Raw genomic sequence first — 19,704 nt, forward strand, 5'->3', positions numbered from 1 at the left:
TAATGTTGATAGCATGCCTGATAACTTCACAGCAATAGTTAGACTGCTATATGACTGAACGGTAGGGCACTATGGTCGAGTCAACCTGGCCCATCTCAAGCTCCGAGTTGGCTGATGGTAATCATAGTTTCAGTGCTGGTGGGCTCCCTGATGCTGTGATCCTCAGAGGCTCTGCCCCGGGGGACGATGCTGGGAAGCCTCCACGTCTCTCAAGCCCTAAGACCTTGCCTTTAACTTCCTTTTCTGAATAGCTTATGTCCATTGATTTCACTCCTAAGCAATCACTTTCTGTGTCCACTCTGTGCCCCCTTCACACCCACAGACATGCTGTCTGTCCCAGTAACTCTTTCTGCACTTTGCCCAACTTGTTCTCAGACTCATTGTATCTCTGTAGGGCTGCCCTTGAGAATTCAGAAGATGGTGCACTTAAAGGAACTACCAAGATAAATAACCAGCAGAGGTCTCAGCAAATGACCATGAACCAGAGACCAGAGCTGTCTTTAAGGACCACTGGGTTTACGGACCATGACACTATTCACCGCTATGTGACTTAGGTCACATCCCTGGCAGTCAGTGTCCCTGGGCATCAATTTCCACACCTGTAAGACAGGGCTAACCATTTTAATTCTTGTCTTAAAGGGTTGACACGAAATGTTCTGAATTTTGCTTTGAGCACTTTGTAACTATTTATTCCATTTAACTATCACAACACCAAGAACCGTCTACAGCATATGAGGAAGTGGTTTTCAAGATGGCCATCCTATTCTACCGAGATCATATAGCATCTGGTGAGGATAAGCCCCTGGCCCCTTGAGCTGTGATAGTTTCTGCTCGTGACTGTGAGAATTTTACATCCTCTTCCTTTAGGCACTCTGGGGGCTGAGCAGTGAGAGCCGAGATTACAGTTTACTCTTAAGACATTTCCTCTGGCAGTAGCAGGGGATGCTTCCTGTTTGTAATCCACCTGAACATCTCTTCCAAAGTTCCTGACTTCCTTGCTCCCACTCAAGAAAAGGGAACAGAAACTTAACAAAAGTTAACTTGCCTTACTTAATAGATCCGAGTGAGGGCTAACCACTTCCAAAGGCAAAGGGGCTTGCCAGCCACAATCTGATTTGTCCCTTGACAGCCGTGACATAGGCTAGTCTCTTGGAGGGCTTTGGGCTCACGTGAAACAGACCCAAAAGCTGTTTTCAGAAGTTCTCTTCCTTTAGAAAACCGGACTTTCAGCCTAGAAATCTGCTCAGAACTTTCAGGGAAGGGTACTGGGGCATGGTCAGGAAAGCTGATATTGCCTGTGCGTGCTTCAGTCATAAAACCGAGGACCAGCCCACAGGAAAGCAGATGCCTGAAGGCCCTATTCTCCATTCGTCTCTGAAACGAACCTCTGTTAACAAAACGTATGTCAGCGCCACATACAGAAAAAGATCCTGCTTTGTCTTTTAGTCGCCAGTAAATACTGGATGACAATATAGTTTATAGGTGAGCTGAAAATGTTCAAAGTGGTGGGGCCCAGGGAGCTTGGTAGGATGAACAAAACCAAGGCAAAGCAGGGGTTCACCACAGTGAAGGGGCTCAGGGCCAATTAGGTTTCAGAGTTCCTTTTTAAAAGTTCCTTCTTTTATCTGGCTATCCAGCCACTTAGTGAAGAGTGACCTTCAAGAGCGACCAGACACTCCCAGACCAGGTTGTGTTCCAGCCTGTGAAGAGGCTTGGACTGGAATGAGAAAACCCACAGATGAATCAAACAAGCTGCTCTCGGTCACCCAAAGGTATTCTGAATGAAATACGACATGAGGATCTAGGTTTCCCCGGCAGGGGGCAGTAGAGGGAGGGTGTTCAGTTAGCAGCTGAATTGAGACCTGAAAGAGGAAAAGCGTCCTCTGCAGGGCAGGGGGAGATCTACAGGAAAGTTCCGACCACTCAAAGGAGAGCAAGGTAGGCAATTTAAGGAGCGCGAAACAGTCTGAGTGTACGGGAGAGGATAGCTTGCAGGTTCTGAACAGGGCTTAACATGGCTTGAGTTGGCTTTAGAAACTCAGTTTGAACGCTTGGTGTGGAGCTACTTAAACAATGACCAGGGGAAGGTCCCCTGCATCAGGTGGGAAAGAAGTTTCCAAAGTCTCAAGCTGGATGCTTACGGGCACTTCATTGATTAAAAAGGAGGCAAAATTTTAGATAGAATACTATCTCTATTTACATGCAACACATCTACTGAGCAGAAAATGCTTTTCTTAGTATTTTGTCAGAGGTACAGGGTGGTGTGGCTACCGATTAGCAATGATAGGCCTAGGCCACTGAATATAAAAAGGCGCCTCACTGGGGTTACTGGGGACCAGTATGCTGGCCCTTTGGCTCTCCCTCTACCACGGAACAGTATCTAGGAAATTAATTCTTCCTTCTGGCTGAATTGCAAAACTGCAGAAACCTTCTGCTACATACGGCCTGGCCATTCTCAAGAGGGCAGACTTGTTCGGTGGAGCATACTTTATTAGAGGCCATTTATCAGTTTCTACCGATAATTATGGATAACTGGAGGGAAACGGAGACTTTGCAGGCGGAGGGGGATTGTCTTCGGGTTCAGCCCCAAGCTACTTTGGAGGCGATCTCAGCAGCATAGCCTCACAACGTTCTTCCCTTAGCGGTGGCGGTAGAGCTTAGGCGCTGCTGGTGCTTAAGCCATGCGGTCCGCCTGCCCGTAAATCACCATCATAAAATACGCGGGGAGGTATGATGGCGCTGGATGCCGAAAATGTTGGCAAGCCCCATCCACTGTCGTCATCGCCGGTGGCAGAGGGGAGTGACAAGAGGCCACACGTCGCGGCATAATAAAGCGTGCTTTGCACCATGTGTGTCACAGATTTTTGGGTTTTCTGGAAGGTTTATTTTTTATTTATTTATTTTTTTGGTTTTTTTTTTCCTTTCTTTCCAAGTTCCGCCTTCTTTGCAGTCAAACTGGCCCCGGCTGTGCACGGGCCGTTTACTCCATCTGTCCTTCTGTTGGGGACCACGTTCTCTAGCCAGAGAGCACAAGTTTCGCTCCCCAAAGAGATCATCATAAGTCCTACCTTCTTCGATCGGCCCCAGCCAAGGGCAGGCCCGCTGGAGGGGCTGTCTGGAGGACAGAGGGGGAGCGGGCGGGCAGGCTGCTGGCCTGGCCCCCAACCCGGTACACTTCGCACGCCAAGCCTGGCTAGACAACCCGTCCGCGCCTCCTCCATCAGCACCACAGTCCTGGGCTGAGTGTCCATCCTGCCGGCTCTTTTTCAGTTCTGCTACAGAACAGAGATTCGCAGGTTGGAATTCGCCCTGGTGCCAGCCGCGTCATGCAACGGGGAGGGGACAGAGGAGTAGGAGGCTGGGTCGGAAGGGGCGCGGCGCAGTCCCCAGTGCCTGGGGATGTCGGAATGGGAGGGGGGCGGAGCGGGTGGAAGCCACGGCCCCCCGTAGCAGCCTGCTGCTGGAGCCGCGCCTCCCATCGTTCCTCCCGCCCTTACTCCACCCCCTTCCCGGCCGGATCCCCTTCCTCCCTGTGTGAGCGCTTTAAATAATTTCCTCTTTTTGGCAAAAGAAATAATGCACCTGACTTTACCAGGGGGAAACAGTCAGTCGTGCAGAACAAGGAGCAGATGTAAAAAGAACAGAAGAAGAGAGAAAAAGCTATGGGACTTGCTTAAAGACATCCAGGAGATGGAGAGGTGGCCGCGGCGGCAGAGGCAGCAAGAGCAGCTCCCGCCTGCGTGAGCTGCGGGCAGAGGGCGTCTGCACCAGTTGCAGATGTCAACCTGGGAACTCCTGGCTCCTTTGGTTTGTTTGCCAAACAAAGTCTTTTCTCATCTTACTCAGATACTGAAGAGACTCCTGGACTGTTCTGCGATCCCGCCACAAGCTGGCAGCTATCTGGAACCTTCCTAAAGAGCCGGGGAAGAAATGAGCCCCGCTGGGCGGAGGATGGGCGAAGGGCATCAGCCAGCGGGGTCACCCGGTGGGCGGCCCTGCGGCTCCGGGACACCGCGCTCCCTGCTCTGGTTCTTCGTGCACGCCTGGCTGTGGGCTGCCTCGGGCTTGTCGGCCCAGGTGTTCAACCTCAGTCTCTCTGTGGACGAGGGGCTGCCTCCAGACACGCTGGTAGGTGACATTCGTGCGGGGTTGCCAGTCGAGCAGCAGCAGGAAGGGAACGGTTTCTTTCTGTCTGAGGATTCGGATGACTCCCCGCTTCTGGACGACTTCCACGTGCACCCGGACACCGGCATCATCCGCACCGCTCGGCGTCTGGACCGCGAGCGGCGGGACCACTACAGCTTCGTGGCGGCCACGCTGTGGGGCGAGGTGGTGCAGGTGGAGATCCGCGTCAAAGACGTGAACGACCACTCGCCCCACTTTCCCCGCGACTCCCTGCAGCTGGAAGTGTCGGAACTCAGCCCCCCAGGAACCGTTTTACCCTTGCCAGGTGCCCAGGACCCGGATGCAGGGCTGTTTAGCATCCAGGGTTACACCTTGCTGCAAATGTTTGACTTGCCCCAGGACCCCGCAGGACCCTTCTTCCAGTTGCGCTACGGGGCGCAGGGGCCACCTGCGTCGCCGCCTCAGCCCGTGTCCTCATCACCCTTGGAGCCCTTAGACTTGGTGCTGCTGAGGCGCTTGGACCGAGAGGAGGTGGCAGCGCACGAGCTGCAGATTGAAGCTTGGGACGGGGGCAGTCCTCGGCGAACGGGCCGCCTGCACGTGCGGCTGCGTGTGCTGGATGAGAACGACAACCCGCCAGTTTTCGAGCAGGGAGAGTACCGCGCCGCAGTACGTGAGGACGCCCAGCCGGGCGCCGAGGTGTGTCGAGTGCGTGCCAGTGACCGCGACTTGGGGCCCAATGGCTTGGTGCGCTACAGCATCCGGGAGCGGCAAGCGTCCTTGGCGGGCTCAGCTGGAAGGCCACGGGGCGATCCCGGCTATTTCTCGGTGGAGGAACTGAGCGGCATAGTGCGGGTGCAGAAACCTTTAGATCGCGAGGCGCAGGCCTGGCATCAGCTGGTGGTCCAGGCGCGCGATGGGGGCGCAGAGCCAGAGGTAGCCACCGTGCGCGTGTCCATTGACGTGCTGGACGTGAATGACAATCCGCCCGCTATCCACCTGCTCTTTCTTACCGAGGGAGGCACGGCCCGCGTCTCTGAGGGCGCCCGGCCAGGAGACTATGTGGCTCGAGTCTCGGTGTCTGACGCAGATGGTGGCCCAGAGAAAGAAGAGGAAGTTGCAGGGGTGCTTGGTGCACGCCTTGGGGCAGGTAGTATCAAGTTGTCCTTGGAGGGTGGGAACGGAGCCTTCGCACTGCAGCCAGGAGGCCCTCCTGGAGTATTTTTTCTTTGCATCAAGAGCCTCTTGGACAGGGAAAGCCAAGATCTATATGAGTTACGACTAGTGGCCACGGATGCAGGGTCCCCACCATTGAGCACAGAGGAGACACTGCTGCTCTGGGTCTCGGACCTCAATGACCAGCCACCTGTGTTCAGCCAGGAACATTACTGGGCCTCGGTATCCGAGGCCGCGGTCCCAGGAACCTCGGTGGTTTGGGTCAGCGCTTTGGATGCCGACCAGGCTGGCACCAATTACGCCAGGCTGCGGTATACGCTGGTGCAACTCTCGAACCCTTGCGACTCTGAGGCTCTGTCACCCAAGGCAGAGTGTGTTCCATCCTTCAGCATTAACCCGGATAACGGTTTGATCAGCACACTCCGAGTTCTAGACCGGGAGGTCCAGGAGGCAGTGGAACTAAGGGTGGTGGCCCAGGACCTGGGAGAACCGCCCCTGTCTGCCACCTGCCTGGTGAGCATTGCTGTGGACGACGTGAATGACAATGAGCCCGTGTTCCGTTGGCAGGTGTATAATGTCACCCTTGCTGAGCATGCCCCAATTGGACATTGCTTTCTGCAGGTGAGTGTTATCAGGTCACTGGGCCCAGGGCACAGCCTGGAATGGAGGGTGAGGACATAAGTCTGACTGGGGAAAATGTGACATGGGTGGTTGTGTCCTGGTCCCAGAAGCAAGATTACCTGCTATAGACCGACCCTCCAGGGAGAGGCAAACATATTACCTCATCTCCAGAGCTTTTTGTAAAGTCTTGACCCCGTGACCTCTAAAGTCCTTTCTCCATCACGGGGAGACTTTTTCATGGATCTTTCTTCTGGGAGTCCAGTTTCATCCATGCTAGAAAGCCTCCAAATCTACTTGCTAGGGACCACCCATTGTCCCAAAGCAGGTTATGAGGCTAGGGTCAACGGCTTACACTTTTGAGACCTTTACATGGTGTCTCAGGAGTCAGGGTTGTCTTCACGTTTTCAAACAGTGAACGACCTTTGAGCTATCCCTCCAAAGACCCCTTGCAGAGCTTCCCACCTTCTTTAGGAGTTTGCCAAGGTCACGAGGACCTGGCGTCACATGTTTGTGGGCTGAGGGCCTCCAGAGGACTTCGTCACTGGAGGAGCAGAGAACCACCACATCATGGTTACCCCAGGTCCCGCCCTGTGCTACGCTGTTTGACTTTGGAGTGTTTTCTAGAGTTCTTGGGATCTCTTCTGCACTGCCAGAATGCTGTGTCCTGCGCCTCAGGCTGTCCCTCCTTATAGCTTCTAGTCTATTACCTGGTGTGAGATGTGCAAATTTCCAAGACTTAGTTACTCCAGGACCACTGGAGGAGATGGAGAGGGTAAAGCTGACTGACCGCTGGATCAGGCTTCAGTTAGCACGGAGTCTAGTAGATGTCAGACCTCTGTTATGTACGCCCTGCTTTTCCGTTTAGGAGGCCCGAGCTTTAGCTTTTATGAAGTATGCACCCAATAACCTTTAGATAAGGGATGTGCTTTTCTACGGTAAAAAATGCGTTTTGTGATTGTACCTTTTCAGCTTTGGAGTTAGCAGTCACCCTCATCCGTTCTCTAGCTGCCACCTTCTGGACACGTGGGTCCTGACCGTACGGGGGTCCTAGGACAGATTGTGGGGGCTGTAAAGAGTGTGACAACAGTGAAAGGTTTCTAAGTCCCCAAGACCAAAATTTAATTCAAAATGAAGCTTAAACCGAGTTAGAGGGGTGCCTGTGCTGTGTCACGTGACTTCACTACAGACTCGCTTCTGAACACGCAGCCTGTGCACCTGGCATTGCGTATGTCTGCAGTTCACCTAGCACCCGGGTGAGCATTCCCAGGCTGACCTGGGCACAGACTGGGAGTCTCTTTTCTACTGCAGTGTTTGTTTTTATTTTTATTGATATTTTGCTATATATAGCAATATAAATTTATTTATATATTGCACATAATTTATATGTAATTACATATGTGTGCATAGTAGATATTTATATACTATATATGTATTTGTATATAATATTTCTGCTCAAGAAAGGTTCAGGGTCTGCTGTAACCATAGCTGGCTTTTGAACTGACGATGTAAGCCTCCAGTTCCCAAGCAGTGGCCCTGCAGGCTTGCATCACCGATGTTCTCTGCTCTTATAAACATAATGGTCTAACTGTAGAAAATGACACTTTTAACACTTCCCCACTGTTATTCCTCAATATATAGACAACAAATATGGTATATGGTAGGATTGTTTTTGTGTGAGAATGTTTGCTTTTAAGAACTACTGTCTGCTTTTCGTAAAAGCTGTTCAATGAATTCTGACTTAGACTATAGGCTATATAATTATTTCCAATAATTTCTGACACGATCCTAAATATACACCTGCAGTTTTGTACTGCATATTTGTGTGAAGCCATGTTCTCAACATCAGTGATGACAACATCGAAATATGGGCAGTTCTGAAGAACACTGAAGGTATTCTATACCGTGTAGTATCAAACATTCAGCCAAGAGCTGGGTGAAATTAAACAAGAGCATCCAGTGCATTTAGCATGCAAATTTGGCTTTGTCTTTAATAAATGGTAAGATTATATGTCTGCCAAACAATTACCTTAAAATAAATTTATTCATGATTTATCATCGACAGATGTTTAATTTACATACCTATTTTATAAACGTAGAGGCACGGGATAATATAAAGATGTCACACACAGTGTAAGTTGTGGTCAGCGGCTCTGAGTCTCCAAAGGTGGCTTAAACAGCAGTTACTACTCCCTGCTGAAACAGGAGGGTCCATAAGTGTCAAAGTCCTTCATCTCTTAACCAGAGTCTGATGTCATATGGGCTAGAAGCCGTTGTCTTCTTGAAATGGAGAAAGCCACGAGAGGCCCGTGTATTAGTTCCACCATTATCAAGAGGTCAGTCGTGTAGACTTGGGAATACTGAAGAAGAGGCTGTGATCTGGAGGAGGCAGTAGATGCCCAGTGTCCAAAGGCAGTGCAATCAGATTTTAACAATGAAGTCACGACAGGGAAAGGTTGGACAGGATGATTACCAGCCAAAACTTCTGCCTGGGAGGCCTGATGATCTTGGCAGGATATAATAAAACATAGCTTTGTGTGAAGGAGAAGAAATGGTTCATTGTGACTCTTTTGATTAGAAACCATCTATAGAATTGGTTTCAAAACCATGAAAAGCTCCTGCCACCAAGGATGAAACTATCCCCTTGAGTCCCCATATGTGCTGGACCCCTTATGGTGGCTCATCTGGCTCAAGCTGCATCCCTGAGAACCCCAGCTACCCAGCTTCCCAGCGCTCCTAGAGATGGTATGGAATTGTGCTCATTAGACCTTCTGGAGGTTCCGGGCATCCGTCTGCTTATTGAACAGTTGTAGAGACCCTCTACCGCTTGGCTTCAGTGGCTTCCCCTTAGCGGTTATGTGAACTTCGCTATTCTTGTAGCTGTGGCTGTCCCCTAAATTTCAGGGTGGTATCTTTCTGTGTTCTAATTCTCCCCTTCTTTCTTGTCCTCTCTCTTTCCCTCACCCCACTCCCTTTCCATGGTTCCCTTTTAGCTTTTAAACATAGAGTCTCATTGCCTAGTCTGGAACACGCTAGTCTTCTGCCTTAGTCTTTCACGTAGTGAGATTAAAAGTGAGTCAAAATAACCCTTTCTCTCTCTAAGTTGCCTCTCTTGAGTGTTTTGTTATAGTAAAGAAAACCTTTAGCGGCAGCTCTGTGGATACCTTCATTCCCTCTCCCTACCTACTCCTTATGGAAAGCCTCTTCTGGACAATTACCCAGAGTTCCTTTCAGTCTCTTGGTGCTGCCTTGGTCTAGACTAGGGCTTCTCAAACTTCCCCCTGGTGACTCCTTTGTTCTGATATATCCCTGGCATATAGGTATAGAACATAAGTGTACACATTAAACATCTACTGATAGTAAATCATAAAATTAATACATGTATATAATTTCCAGTGATTAAAGAGAAAACAAATTTGTGTAATAAGGAGATAAACGTGTTTGTTCAATTTTATATAAAGAATTCACTCTTGGTTGCATATTTAGTATTCCAGCATGTAGAACATATTCAGTATTTTTCAGAAATGATCTGCAGTTTGGTTTTATAATCCTTACTTCTGAGAATGCTGCATAGCCTAAATAATGTAGTACAAGATGGCAGAAGTATGTTTGGGGCAAGTTCAGAAATTCCTGGAAATTCTGTCTTAATCTCAAGCCAAAATCCACTGAATGATTTTTTTTTATAATAAAAGTCAAGCCAGCAACTCAGACTGCAATTTTTTAAAAATCAAACATTCTAACACAGAGCAAAGCCATTTGTTCATGCTAAGGAATGACGGGAGAAACATATTGAGAGCCTTTGTTTTCTGTAATTAAAACCTTATGCTTCTGGAAGCGTAGACAAACTTTGCATGGGCAGTCAAAGTCCCGCTGGCGCACCATAGTCTGGAATCTGAACTGAGGTGTTGCGGACGGTGTTTCTGGGTGTCACCTGGCATCTTGGTAGGTGTGGTGCGGAGCGCACGTGCTGCGTTTTTGGGACCGAGGCTGCATTGAAGCTGCACTCTGCCACACGGGCGATTCTGCCACACGGGCGATTCTGTCACAGGCTCCGTGGATTCTTATGTGTGGGGCATTTAGAAACCTTTTACTTTTTTTTTAACTAAACGTTTTGTGACCCCTATATCTAATAATATGACAGCGTGGGATTATGATACACAATTTCAAAAGCTGTGGTTTTGGCAGAGCGGGATTAACTCCCGATTTCCGGCTGCTGTCCTCATATAATTCAGGTGTCTTACTTGAGAGTTCTTTTATTCTCAGATTACTGCCCCAAAAGGTAACTTCGGCCTCCAAAACGTCGCCCCTCTGCTGTGATGTGAATTACACACATAGCCTCTAACAGGCAGACTCGAAAACAGTGTGAACCGCAGCTCTCAGGCCTGCATGGAGCAAACGTGGGACAAGACTATTCCTGCAAAGCCCCTCAAGAACCAGGAGGATTCTTCTTCGTGGTGCCTATATCCCCCACGGCCGGCGATCCTCTGCCATGGTGCGACATTCTGCCTGCCAAACCAAGTTTCTCCATGGTCTTCTCTTTCACATCCAGTGGGTTCTTCAACCCGGTGACCTCATTTAACCCTGGAGCGTTTTGGACGTGTGCACACCTGCTTCCTCTTTTTCTGGATGCAACTGCCCACCCCACGGGCTTTTCTCTCCCTGCCTTTCTTCTTGCCTCTTTCTTACCCATTCCTCTTTCTACCACCTCCCAGTCAGGATGGCAGGGACTTTTGGAGCTTCTGTCTTCCTACCGCCTCTCTGTTTTTTTCTATACTTACTCCCTTCTTCAACATTCGCAGAAGCCCCTTTCCCCATCTGAAGGCTCAACCTCTCTTATAGACTTCAGATTAATGCTTTAATTTGTTTTATTATTTTGATCGGGTGGGAGCGCGTCTCCGCTTGCACATATTTGGCATCTCAAACTTAACATTTCCCAGTTTAAACGCACGGCCCCTCCTCCCGCTTCTTCAGTCTTCTTCCTTACCTCCTTCAGAACTCACGTTTGCTCCAGTCACCTGTGTCAATAGTTGAGTAAAAAGGAAAGAAAAGATTTGAAACAATCGTTCCTCACTATCCCCTGTGGAAATAACACAGGATCCTCTAAATGCCCCTCTACACCTATGGGCTCCTGTATGAAACTCTTTGTTTTGTTACTATACTTTCTCAATAGAGGCATCATTCACTCAGAATGTCAGTATAGCCATGTTTGCTGTGAGTCGGACGCTGTCATGCAACGCCTTGGAGAAGATTAGAAGGATGAAGAGCAATGTTGTGTCAATATATTGGGGGAGACGCTTGTTTCTATATTACGAATCAGAGCTGTGTACACCTCATAGTCTTGAAGAAGAAAGGGGAGCCTTGACGGGACCATTAAAGATGAGTTCCGCCACCTGGGGAGACTTGGGCAAATTGGCAGACTGGAGGGCTGCTGCGCTCCACGGCTAGAATAAGACAAAGCTGTTGCTATTTTACTTCTAATTCACGGCATCTTTGGGAGTTGTTTCCTTTTGACTAACCGCAGCCTTTAGCGTGTGTGTTAGGTCTCTCTCTCTCTGTGTGTTAGCTTTGCTTCAGTGGTACTCTGCGTCTGAACACCAGCAGAGGGGTTTGCGGGACTGAAGGGGAGGCTGCTCTCTTGCTTTGCAAGTGTCAAGGGCTGAGCAGCGATCATGGCTGGGCTTATTAAGGAATGAACAAAAGTGACCTCGAGCACCTTGTACCGAGACGCCAAGCCAACTTTGGAAACCAAAGACTTTTCTGGGGAAGAAGGTGTTTTCTACAATCTCAGTGCCGCTTTGATTTTCTCCAGGTCTGACAACCACAGTTGCAAGACCTTCAGAATTTCTTACATGTGTGTTTTCCTTTTACGTGCTGCTGTAACCCTGGCTCTGACACCCTCACCCCCTTCTTGTTCTACTGGTAAGCTTGCAGAGATATCCACTCAGTGGCTCCTTGTTCTGTGGCCTCTTCCTTAATGCCTCTCTGTTCAACTGTGTGTGTGTGTGTGTGTGTGTGTGTGTGTGTACATGTGTACATGTGTATATGTTTGTTACAGTTGCTCCCCTGGATAAGTAAACACAATGGATTCTATGGACCTTGATAGACTCCCCTTCACTGGTGTGGGAGCCATCTGCATTTTGTAAAGTTCTTATCTCACGAGCTAAAGAAGTGTGCTGAAGCCATACAGCCAGCAAGGAGCTGCAGCAAGGGCGGTGCATAGCCCAGGCTCTCCCTTCTTTCCGTGTGTGTTTAATTGGCATGTGTGTATCAGTTTTATCGTTTATTCCATCCCTACGGTGTCATTGGTTCTTTGGGATTCATGACCTGCTTCCACACTGCCTTTCCCGTACCTTTTGTCTCCCTCACCCTGGTGGTCACACACCCTCAGTGATGATGGTCCTCCCGTATTTGCTGAGTGTCCACCACCTTTGATGTTCCTATTTCTATTCCCTGCATGGGTCTGTGCTATGTGGGATTAAGTGAATCCAGCCTACCCACTCACATGCACAGGAAACAAGTGTTTCCATGGCAACCACGTGTCCTTATGTTCAAACTGTGTCTAGGTCACTGACTAACTATCATCTCTGATTGTCTGGCCTATACAGCTAAGTATCCTAGTTACCCGTGTGGTGATTTTGGATGAAGTCTGTCCCTGTAGAGGTGGCTTTGAGGTCTCATAGATGCTCAACATATTGCCCAGTGTCTCAGACGACTTCCTGTTCCCTGTAAGATGAAGGATTCTCAGCTCCTTCTCCAGCACCATGTCTGCCTGCATGCTGCCACGTCCCTACAGGATGATAACGGGCTGAATCTCTGAACTGTAAGCCAGGCAAATAAATGTTTTCCTTTGTAAGAGTCACTGTGGTCATGGTGTCTCTTCACAGCAATAGAAACCCTAACGAAGACAGCCATTATCAATCTCTGCTAACTTTTCTGGCTGCAGTGTCTATCCACAGGATGTTGCTGTTCTGTTTAACACATTGATATAAAGGTAGAGAGGAATGGATGTTTTCTAGTAGAAAGTGACGTATTTGGGAACTTGGAGGTGGCACAGCAATCCAGAGGCCTTCTACGATGACAGGCATACGTTTACTGACAGCGGTGGTGGGTTCTTCCCCACTGTGGCTGAAGGCCTTTGTGTATGTGTGTAAAAATGTATGGTGTCTTCTTCAGGACAGCCATCTCCACAGAGAGTCACTCAGGAAGGCTTTGGAAAATTATGATCGGTCAGATTGCCTTCCTCGGAGAATTGAAATCGGACAATAAATTAACTTCATTAACAACTAAACACCAGACTTCTAATGGGGCCCTTGCCTCATAAATTAAGAATGAGGGGTGGTAGAAGTAATTTATGTTTTCATAGCACGTTGGGGAAATTAGCTAGAGTGTATACACAAATACATAAATATATGCATGCATTTTTCCCAAATGTCAGGTTATTTGAATCTTTCTGGGTCTAAACCTTGATGTCAAAGGGGTGTGTGTTTGAAAGCAGGTCAGGTGTGCATGGTCACACACATGAGGATATCCAGCCTGGGTCTGGAAAGGAGCCGGGTTCTGGCAGGCAAGTCATGGGAAGTAATTTTTTTTTTAAAGAAAATTGATGACTTTTAACTAGCCTACCTAAAACGAGTTTCACTATGGAATTTTCATATCTATGCACATTTATGTAAATACATATAATATTGAATTTTGCCTATATTTGGCCCCCATTAACCTCCTGTATTCCTGTCTCTACACTTCTATAGGTTTCTGCTATGTATGTGCATATACGTGATAGATTTCACATAGGAGAAAATATGGTATTTAATATTTTGCCTCATCCCCTTTATTATTACTGCTTCCTCCTTTAGGCTCCTTCCCCCTTCCCTCAGAGAGGCCCTTCTACTATATATTTTAATCTATCTATCTGTCTGTCTGTCTGTCTGTCTGTCTGTTGAAACAGGAGTGGCGGGGCTGCGTCCCCAACACCCCGCTGCCCTCACGGCTAGCTTTACCAGAAATAATTACACGGACACTGTATTCTTTTAAGCACTGCTTGGCCCATCTATCTAGCTTCTTCTAGGCTAACTCTCGCACCTGGACTAGCCCATTTCTTATCATCTGTGTAGCACCGGTCTTACCGGGAAGATTCTAGCCTACGTCCATCCTGGGTCGGAGCTTCATCGCGTGTGCCTCAGAGAGCAGAGCTCTCGCCTCTGCCCGCAAGAGTGGAGTATAGTGTCTCTCTGAGGCATCTGCCCCTGAGAGGGGAGCTGTTGAGTCTCTGAGCTCACTTCCTCTTCCTCCCAGAGTTCTGTTCTGTTTACTCCTCCCACCTACGTTTTAACCTATCAGGGCAAGCAGCTTCTTTATTTAATTAACCAATGACCTTCCTCCATCATCTGTCTGTCTGTCTATCTATCTAGTATTTAAATCTAGAGTTCACAAATGAGAGAATTTGTATTTGTCTTTCTCAGTCTGATTTACATCATTTAACATGATGACCATTGCTTCTCTCTCTTTTCCTGCAAATGATATAATTTCACCTTTCTTTATGGCTGTGCTGTGTATGGTCACATCTACTCATCTGTTCTTACAGTCTGGGCTTGCTTCATGCCTTGGCTATTGTGAACAGTAGGGAAATTAACACGGATGTGCAGATATCTTTGTGGCATGCTGGCTTAGGTTCCTTCTAGGATAGACCCAGAGAGGGAATAGCTTACGTGACAGTTCTGGCTTTTGATTCTAGCAGAGTTGCTGTAGGAATCCATAGTGCTACACCAGCTGACATTCCTACCAGCAGTGGCTGAAGGTTCTTCTTTTGCCACACCCTTGCCAGCATTTGCTATTTCCACGGTGACAGCCATTCTGAATGGGAAGGGATGGAAGCTAAAAGTGGTTTTGTTCTCATTTCCCCATGCCTAAGGATAATGCTCATTTCCTCCACTGTTGGTTGACCATTTGCCATTCTTTTAAAAACAGTCTGTTCTATTACATTTGGTATGTGGGTTTATTCTTGTCAACTGGTCTGGTCTTGTGCTAGCACCACGCTAATGCTGTAGCTCTTAGTATATTTTGGGATGAGCCACTGTCCAGCCTGGTCCTTCCTGTTACATTGATCTGTCTCTTCAGAATCTTCTTAGCTTCTATGTGCAGTGTTTGCATTTTTTGAGGTCAGTGAAGCATGTTAGGATCTGCATGGTGATTGTGTTGAATCTGTTGGTCACATTATTGCTTTCGGGGTTCTAAAGTTTTCACCAGAGGTCTTTCTTCTACAAATGGGATTTTTTTTCCTTAATTTTCTTACTTGGGGAGTTTGTAACTGATATTTAGGAAAGCTACTGAGTTTTTATTTAGTGTTGACTTTGGATCCTGCTACTTTATTCAAAGTTTATCAGATCTAAGAGGAAAAATGAGAAACAAAATAATGGAAAATGCATAAACAAAATTACATAGCCGCAGGAAGGGAAACAAAAAAGAAAAACATAAAAAAATGCCCTTTCCAAAGAAAAAGAGGAGGAAGAGGAGGAGGAAAAGAGGAGGAGGAGGAGAAAGAGGTGAAGGGGAAGCAGTCGGAGGAGGAGAAAAGGGAACCACAGGGAGAAAGCAGTGATTCAGTGCTGGGTCTTTCCTCCTGGTCCTCTAAAACTGGCTGGGCCGGGGGAGGCACGGTGGGGTCATCTAGACTTGTAGATTCTTAGCTTTCCTGTGACTCCTACTGGCTCTGAGTCTGAATTAAACAAACTTTCACTGGCCCGCTCTCTTTACTCTTGTCTTCACATACCAGGGGCCGATGTCGGCCGTTCTTAGTGCTGCAGTCTGGGACTGGTTAGGCCCTTCTACTGACCTGAATCACCCCAGTTTGTTCACTATGGGATAGCTGGTAGTCTAGTCAGGGTCTAGTGAGTGTCAGGAAGGCAAACACAACACCAGTATCTGTACAGGGGCAGGACCTGTCGGTTTACCTTCAAAGCCACTAAGCTCACAGCTGTCAGACTCCAAGGCTACTCTTAAACGATGAACTCAGCTCCTGGCCACAGGGCATGGGTTACCTGACCCTAGACACACAGCCAGGGTTGGGTAATCTGCCACCTTCACTCCTTAGCTTGCCAGTATCCCGCCTTCTCCCTGTCTGTGCTTGCCTGCATAGCTGCTTCAGTCTCTTAGGCTTTGCCATGGTGACTTCAAGCTCCCTAACTTGTGATTGTCCCCTGTCCTTGGACTCCAAAGACAACTCAGTTTTAAACAGCAGGCTGTCTCCCAAGGTGACATCCAGCCACAACCCTTGGGGCCGTATAGACTGGACAGATGGAGTTCCTTTCACTGCTGACTCCTCCCATCAGAGGCGCCACTGTCACACAAACTGTGGCTGGTCTGTGGGTGGGATAGCTGATCTCTTTCACAGGCAACCTTCCATACCATTCAGATACGCTTCTGCTTTCTTGTTCCCCACGAAGGGGCTAGGCAACTGGCCCTGTGGTGGCTCTGCACGCAGCCATCTTTCTCCCTCTAAATGCCCTTCCTCTTTGTGGTAGTTTCAATGAGAATGGCCCCCACAGACTCATGCTTGGTCCTCAGTTGGTGGAACTGTTTGGGAAGGATTAGGAGGTGTGGCCTTGTTGGAGGCAGTATGTCCCTGGGAATGGCTTTTGAGGTTTCAAAAGCCCAAGATATTCTCTGCTATCTCTTGTCTTTATATAGGAGTGTAAGCTCTCAGATACTGCCCCATCACCATGCCTGCCTGCCTGCTGCTGTGATGGTCTTGTAGTCATCTCTGAAATTGTAAGCTTCCAATAAACTCTTCTGTAAGTTGCCTTGGTATCTTATCACATGGGTTTAAAAGTTTAAGCACAATTAATAAAAACTCAGAAATGGAAACTGGGGTTCAACCTGAAGATCTGAAAAACAAAGCAGCCAGCTACTGGCTTTTACCTCTACTTCAGTCTGAAGTGGTGATCCTCTCTCCAGGAATCTCAGAATGCGACTGTGTCTGTGAGCTGCTTCCTCCTATTTTATAATTCTTGCTAGGGCTGGGATTAAAAGCGTGCACCGCTGAGATTAAAGGCATGCACCACCCTGTTTCTATGGCAACTAGTGTGGCTACTGGGATTAAAGGTGTGTTTCACCACTGCCTGGTCTGTGAGGCTGACCAGTGGGGCTGCTTTACTCTCTAATCTTCAGGCAAGCTTTCTTTATTAAAATACAATTGATAAAGTTTGAGCCCACTGAAATAAGATGTTCTAGCAAGCATCAGAAGAATCCATCTTAATTGTTGTTTGAATAATCTTGCTACTTTAAAAGTTCTGTGTGGCTATGAAGCCTACAGCCCTGTCCTGCCTATGTCTCAGGACAGCGCATCTTTCTTAGCAATTCTAACTTCTTCCTTAAAAGCCCAGGTTGCTAAATTCATTGTAGGATTTACCCTTTTCCTGTCAACATGCATACATATCTCAGCTAGCCTATGGATGAAGTGCATGGAAGCTTTTAGGTGAGGGAGGAAAAGCCGTGCAGGTCCCTAATGCTTCTGTGAGTCTCTGCTTTGGGGGGAAGAGGAACATCCCAGTGAGCAGAGGCTGCGGAGCCAAACAGACATGCATTTCCATGCCAGCTCTGCCCCTTGGGAGTCTCAGTCTTTCTAACCCATGAAATAGAGAGGATAATGGGGTCTACCTTGGAGAATTAGTGTGTGATCTAACGTGACCGTGATTAGGCAGTTCGTGGGGCAGCTCCTGACCATGGAGAGCCTTAGGACTGAGGCTCATAATTCAAGTCTACTACTTCAACTTTAGTTACCTAAAGGTACAAAGAAAGAGTAGAAGAAAGAAAACCAATCTTTTTGAAAAGCTCCCCCGACTAGTTATGTAAAGGTTAATGACACAATTTTGTGCCTTACTTGATACTGTATTTGGGAATCCAGGCCCAAATACAGTTAGGTGTTGTGGAATGTTAGTATAAGGTGTGTTACATTCATTTACACTGCGGAATATTTATTTAATGATGTAAAGATGTGTTGCATTCTTTTATGTTGCATTTGTTTAACCCTGTGAAGCTGTGTTGCTTTGCCCGCCTAACACACCTGATTAGTCTCATAAAGCTGAACCACCAATAGCAAGGCAGGAGAAAAGATAGGTGGGGATGCCAGGCAGAGAGAATAAATAGGGAGAGAAATCTAGGCTTGAGAGAAGAAGAAGCAAAGGAGTGAGAAAAGGAGAAGGGGAGGAGGATGCCAGAGGCCAGCCACCCAGCCACCCAGCCACCCAGTGCAGTCACCTAACCACCCAGCCACCCAGCCACCCAGTCCAGTCACCTAACCACCCAGTCAGCCACCCAGTCCAGTCACCTAACCACCCAGTCAGCCACCCAGCCAGCCACAGAGTAAGAAGGGAAGGAAGAATATAGACTAAAGAAAGTAAAAAGCCCAGAGGAAAAAAGGTGGATGGGATAATGTAAGTTAAGAAAACCTGGCTAGAAAGAAGCCAAGCTAAGGCCAGGCATCAGTAAGACTTAAGTCTTCATGTGTAATTATTTGGGAGTTGGGTGGCAGGCCTCCAAAGAGTAAAACAGACAGACAAACAAACAAACAAACAAACAAACAAAAAACCCACAAAAAAACAACTACAGTCCAGCTCTTTCCTTATGAGCTTCAAGGCTGTCTTGACTATCTTGATTTCTAGCTAAGCCTCGAGGGCCTGGATCCCCGCTGCTTCTCTGGTCATACTCGAGTGTTACCCGGTGTCTGTTACCTGGGTGTTCCCCAAATCAAGGACGTTTCCCAAAAAGAGGCACAACAGGCTTAATCTCACAACTCTTCCTCTGCTAACAAGGATGAAAACATTTGGTATTTTAGGACTGTGGTCAACTTGTGTCAAATTTTTATTAGCTGTTCTGAGAGTGTTTCCTTCCCAAGCAGGGGTCAAAGTGGGGTGAAGGGAAGAGGTGCTTTGGGTTTCCCTTTAAAGAAAGGTGACATCGTTAATAGTATCAGTGATAAGTTCTCTCAACAAGTGTTTATTGATATATACTATTTGGAGCATGAAGTTAAAGTCATAAAAAAATTACATTTACTGTAGTGAATCGACGACCTGAACAAAAGAACATTGATTAAAACTCATTTGAATTCCTTCTTACAGTATGTATAACAACACATCATTCCTAACAAATAATTTTATACTTTAGAAATACTATTCTGATTAAATATTAATACGTTTCAGCATGCATTTATATGTTGTGTATCATACTTGATATTTGGCCTCTGGCTACAAAGTGTGCTTTCTTTGTAAGAATGAAAACTTGTACTCCCTACCTTTAAATGCTTTTAATACTTTTTAGTTGTGTGGTACTTGCATTGATGATATTAATGTCAGACATTGGACACAGTCTTCAGATGAGAGAGGGCCAGTCACATGATGCTTTGAGGACGTGTGTGTGTGTGTGTGTGTGTGTGTGTGTGTGTGTGTGTGTGTAAAACAAGGAAGAACGGCAAAGAGGGAAGACCAGAGTGCATGTTACATCACTTGGGTTTTTTTAAAATTTATTTTATTTTATTTTTTGGTTTTTTGAGACAGGGTTTCTCTGTGGCTTTGGAGCCTGTCCTGGAACTAGCTCTTGTGTGTGTGTGTGTGTGTGTGTGTGTGTGTAAAACAAGGAAGAACGGCAAAGAGGGAAGACCAGAGTGCATGTTACATCACTTGGGTTTTTTTTAAATTTATTTTATTTTATTTTTTGGTTTTTTGAGACAGGGTTTCTCTGTGGCTTTGGAGCCTGTCCTGGAACTAGCTCTTGTAGACCAGGCTGGTCTCGAAC

At 47.4% G+C, this 19,704-nt stretch overlaps 1 protein-coding gene across 2 annotated transcripts in view; it reads left to right on the forward strand.

Annotated features, from left to right (window-relative positions):
• Positions 1–2,326: 2,326 nt before the first annotated feature.
• Dchs2 (dachsous cadherin-related 2) overlaps positions 2,327–19,704 on the forward strand; it is a 189,409-nt gene continuing 172,031 nt past the window's right edge. For both annotated transcript variants that reach the window (XM_026785466.1, XM_026785495.1), the window contains exon 1: positions 2,327–5,922. In XM_026785466.1, the coding sequence (XP_026641267.1) occupies positions 3,931–5,922 (1,992 nt within the window). In that variant the 5' untranslated portion in view covers positions 2,327–3,930. The remainder of the gene's footprint in view (positions 5,923–19,704) is intronic.

The sequence above is a fragment of the Microtus ochrogaster genome, chromosome 1, assembly GCF_000317375.1.
Source record: "Microtus ochrogaster isolate Prairie Vole_2 chromosome 1, MicOch1.0, whole genome shotgun sequence".
Classification (NCBI taxonomy): domain Eukaryota; kingdom Metazoa; phylum Chordata; class Mammalia; order Rodentia; family Cricetidae; genus Microtus; species Microtus ochrogaster.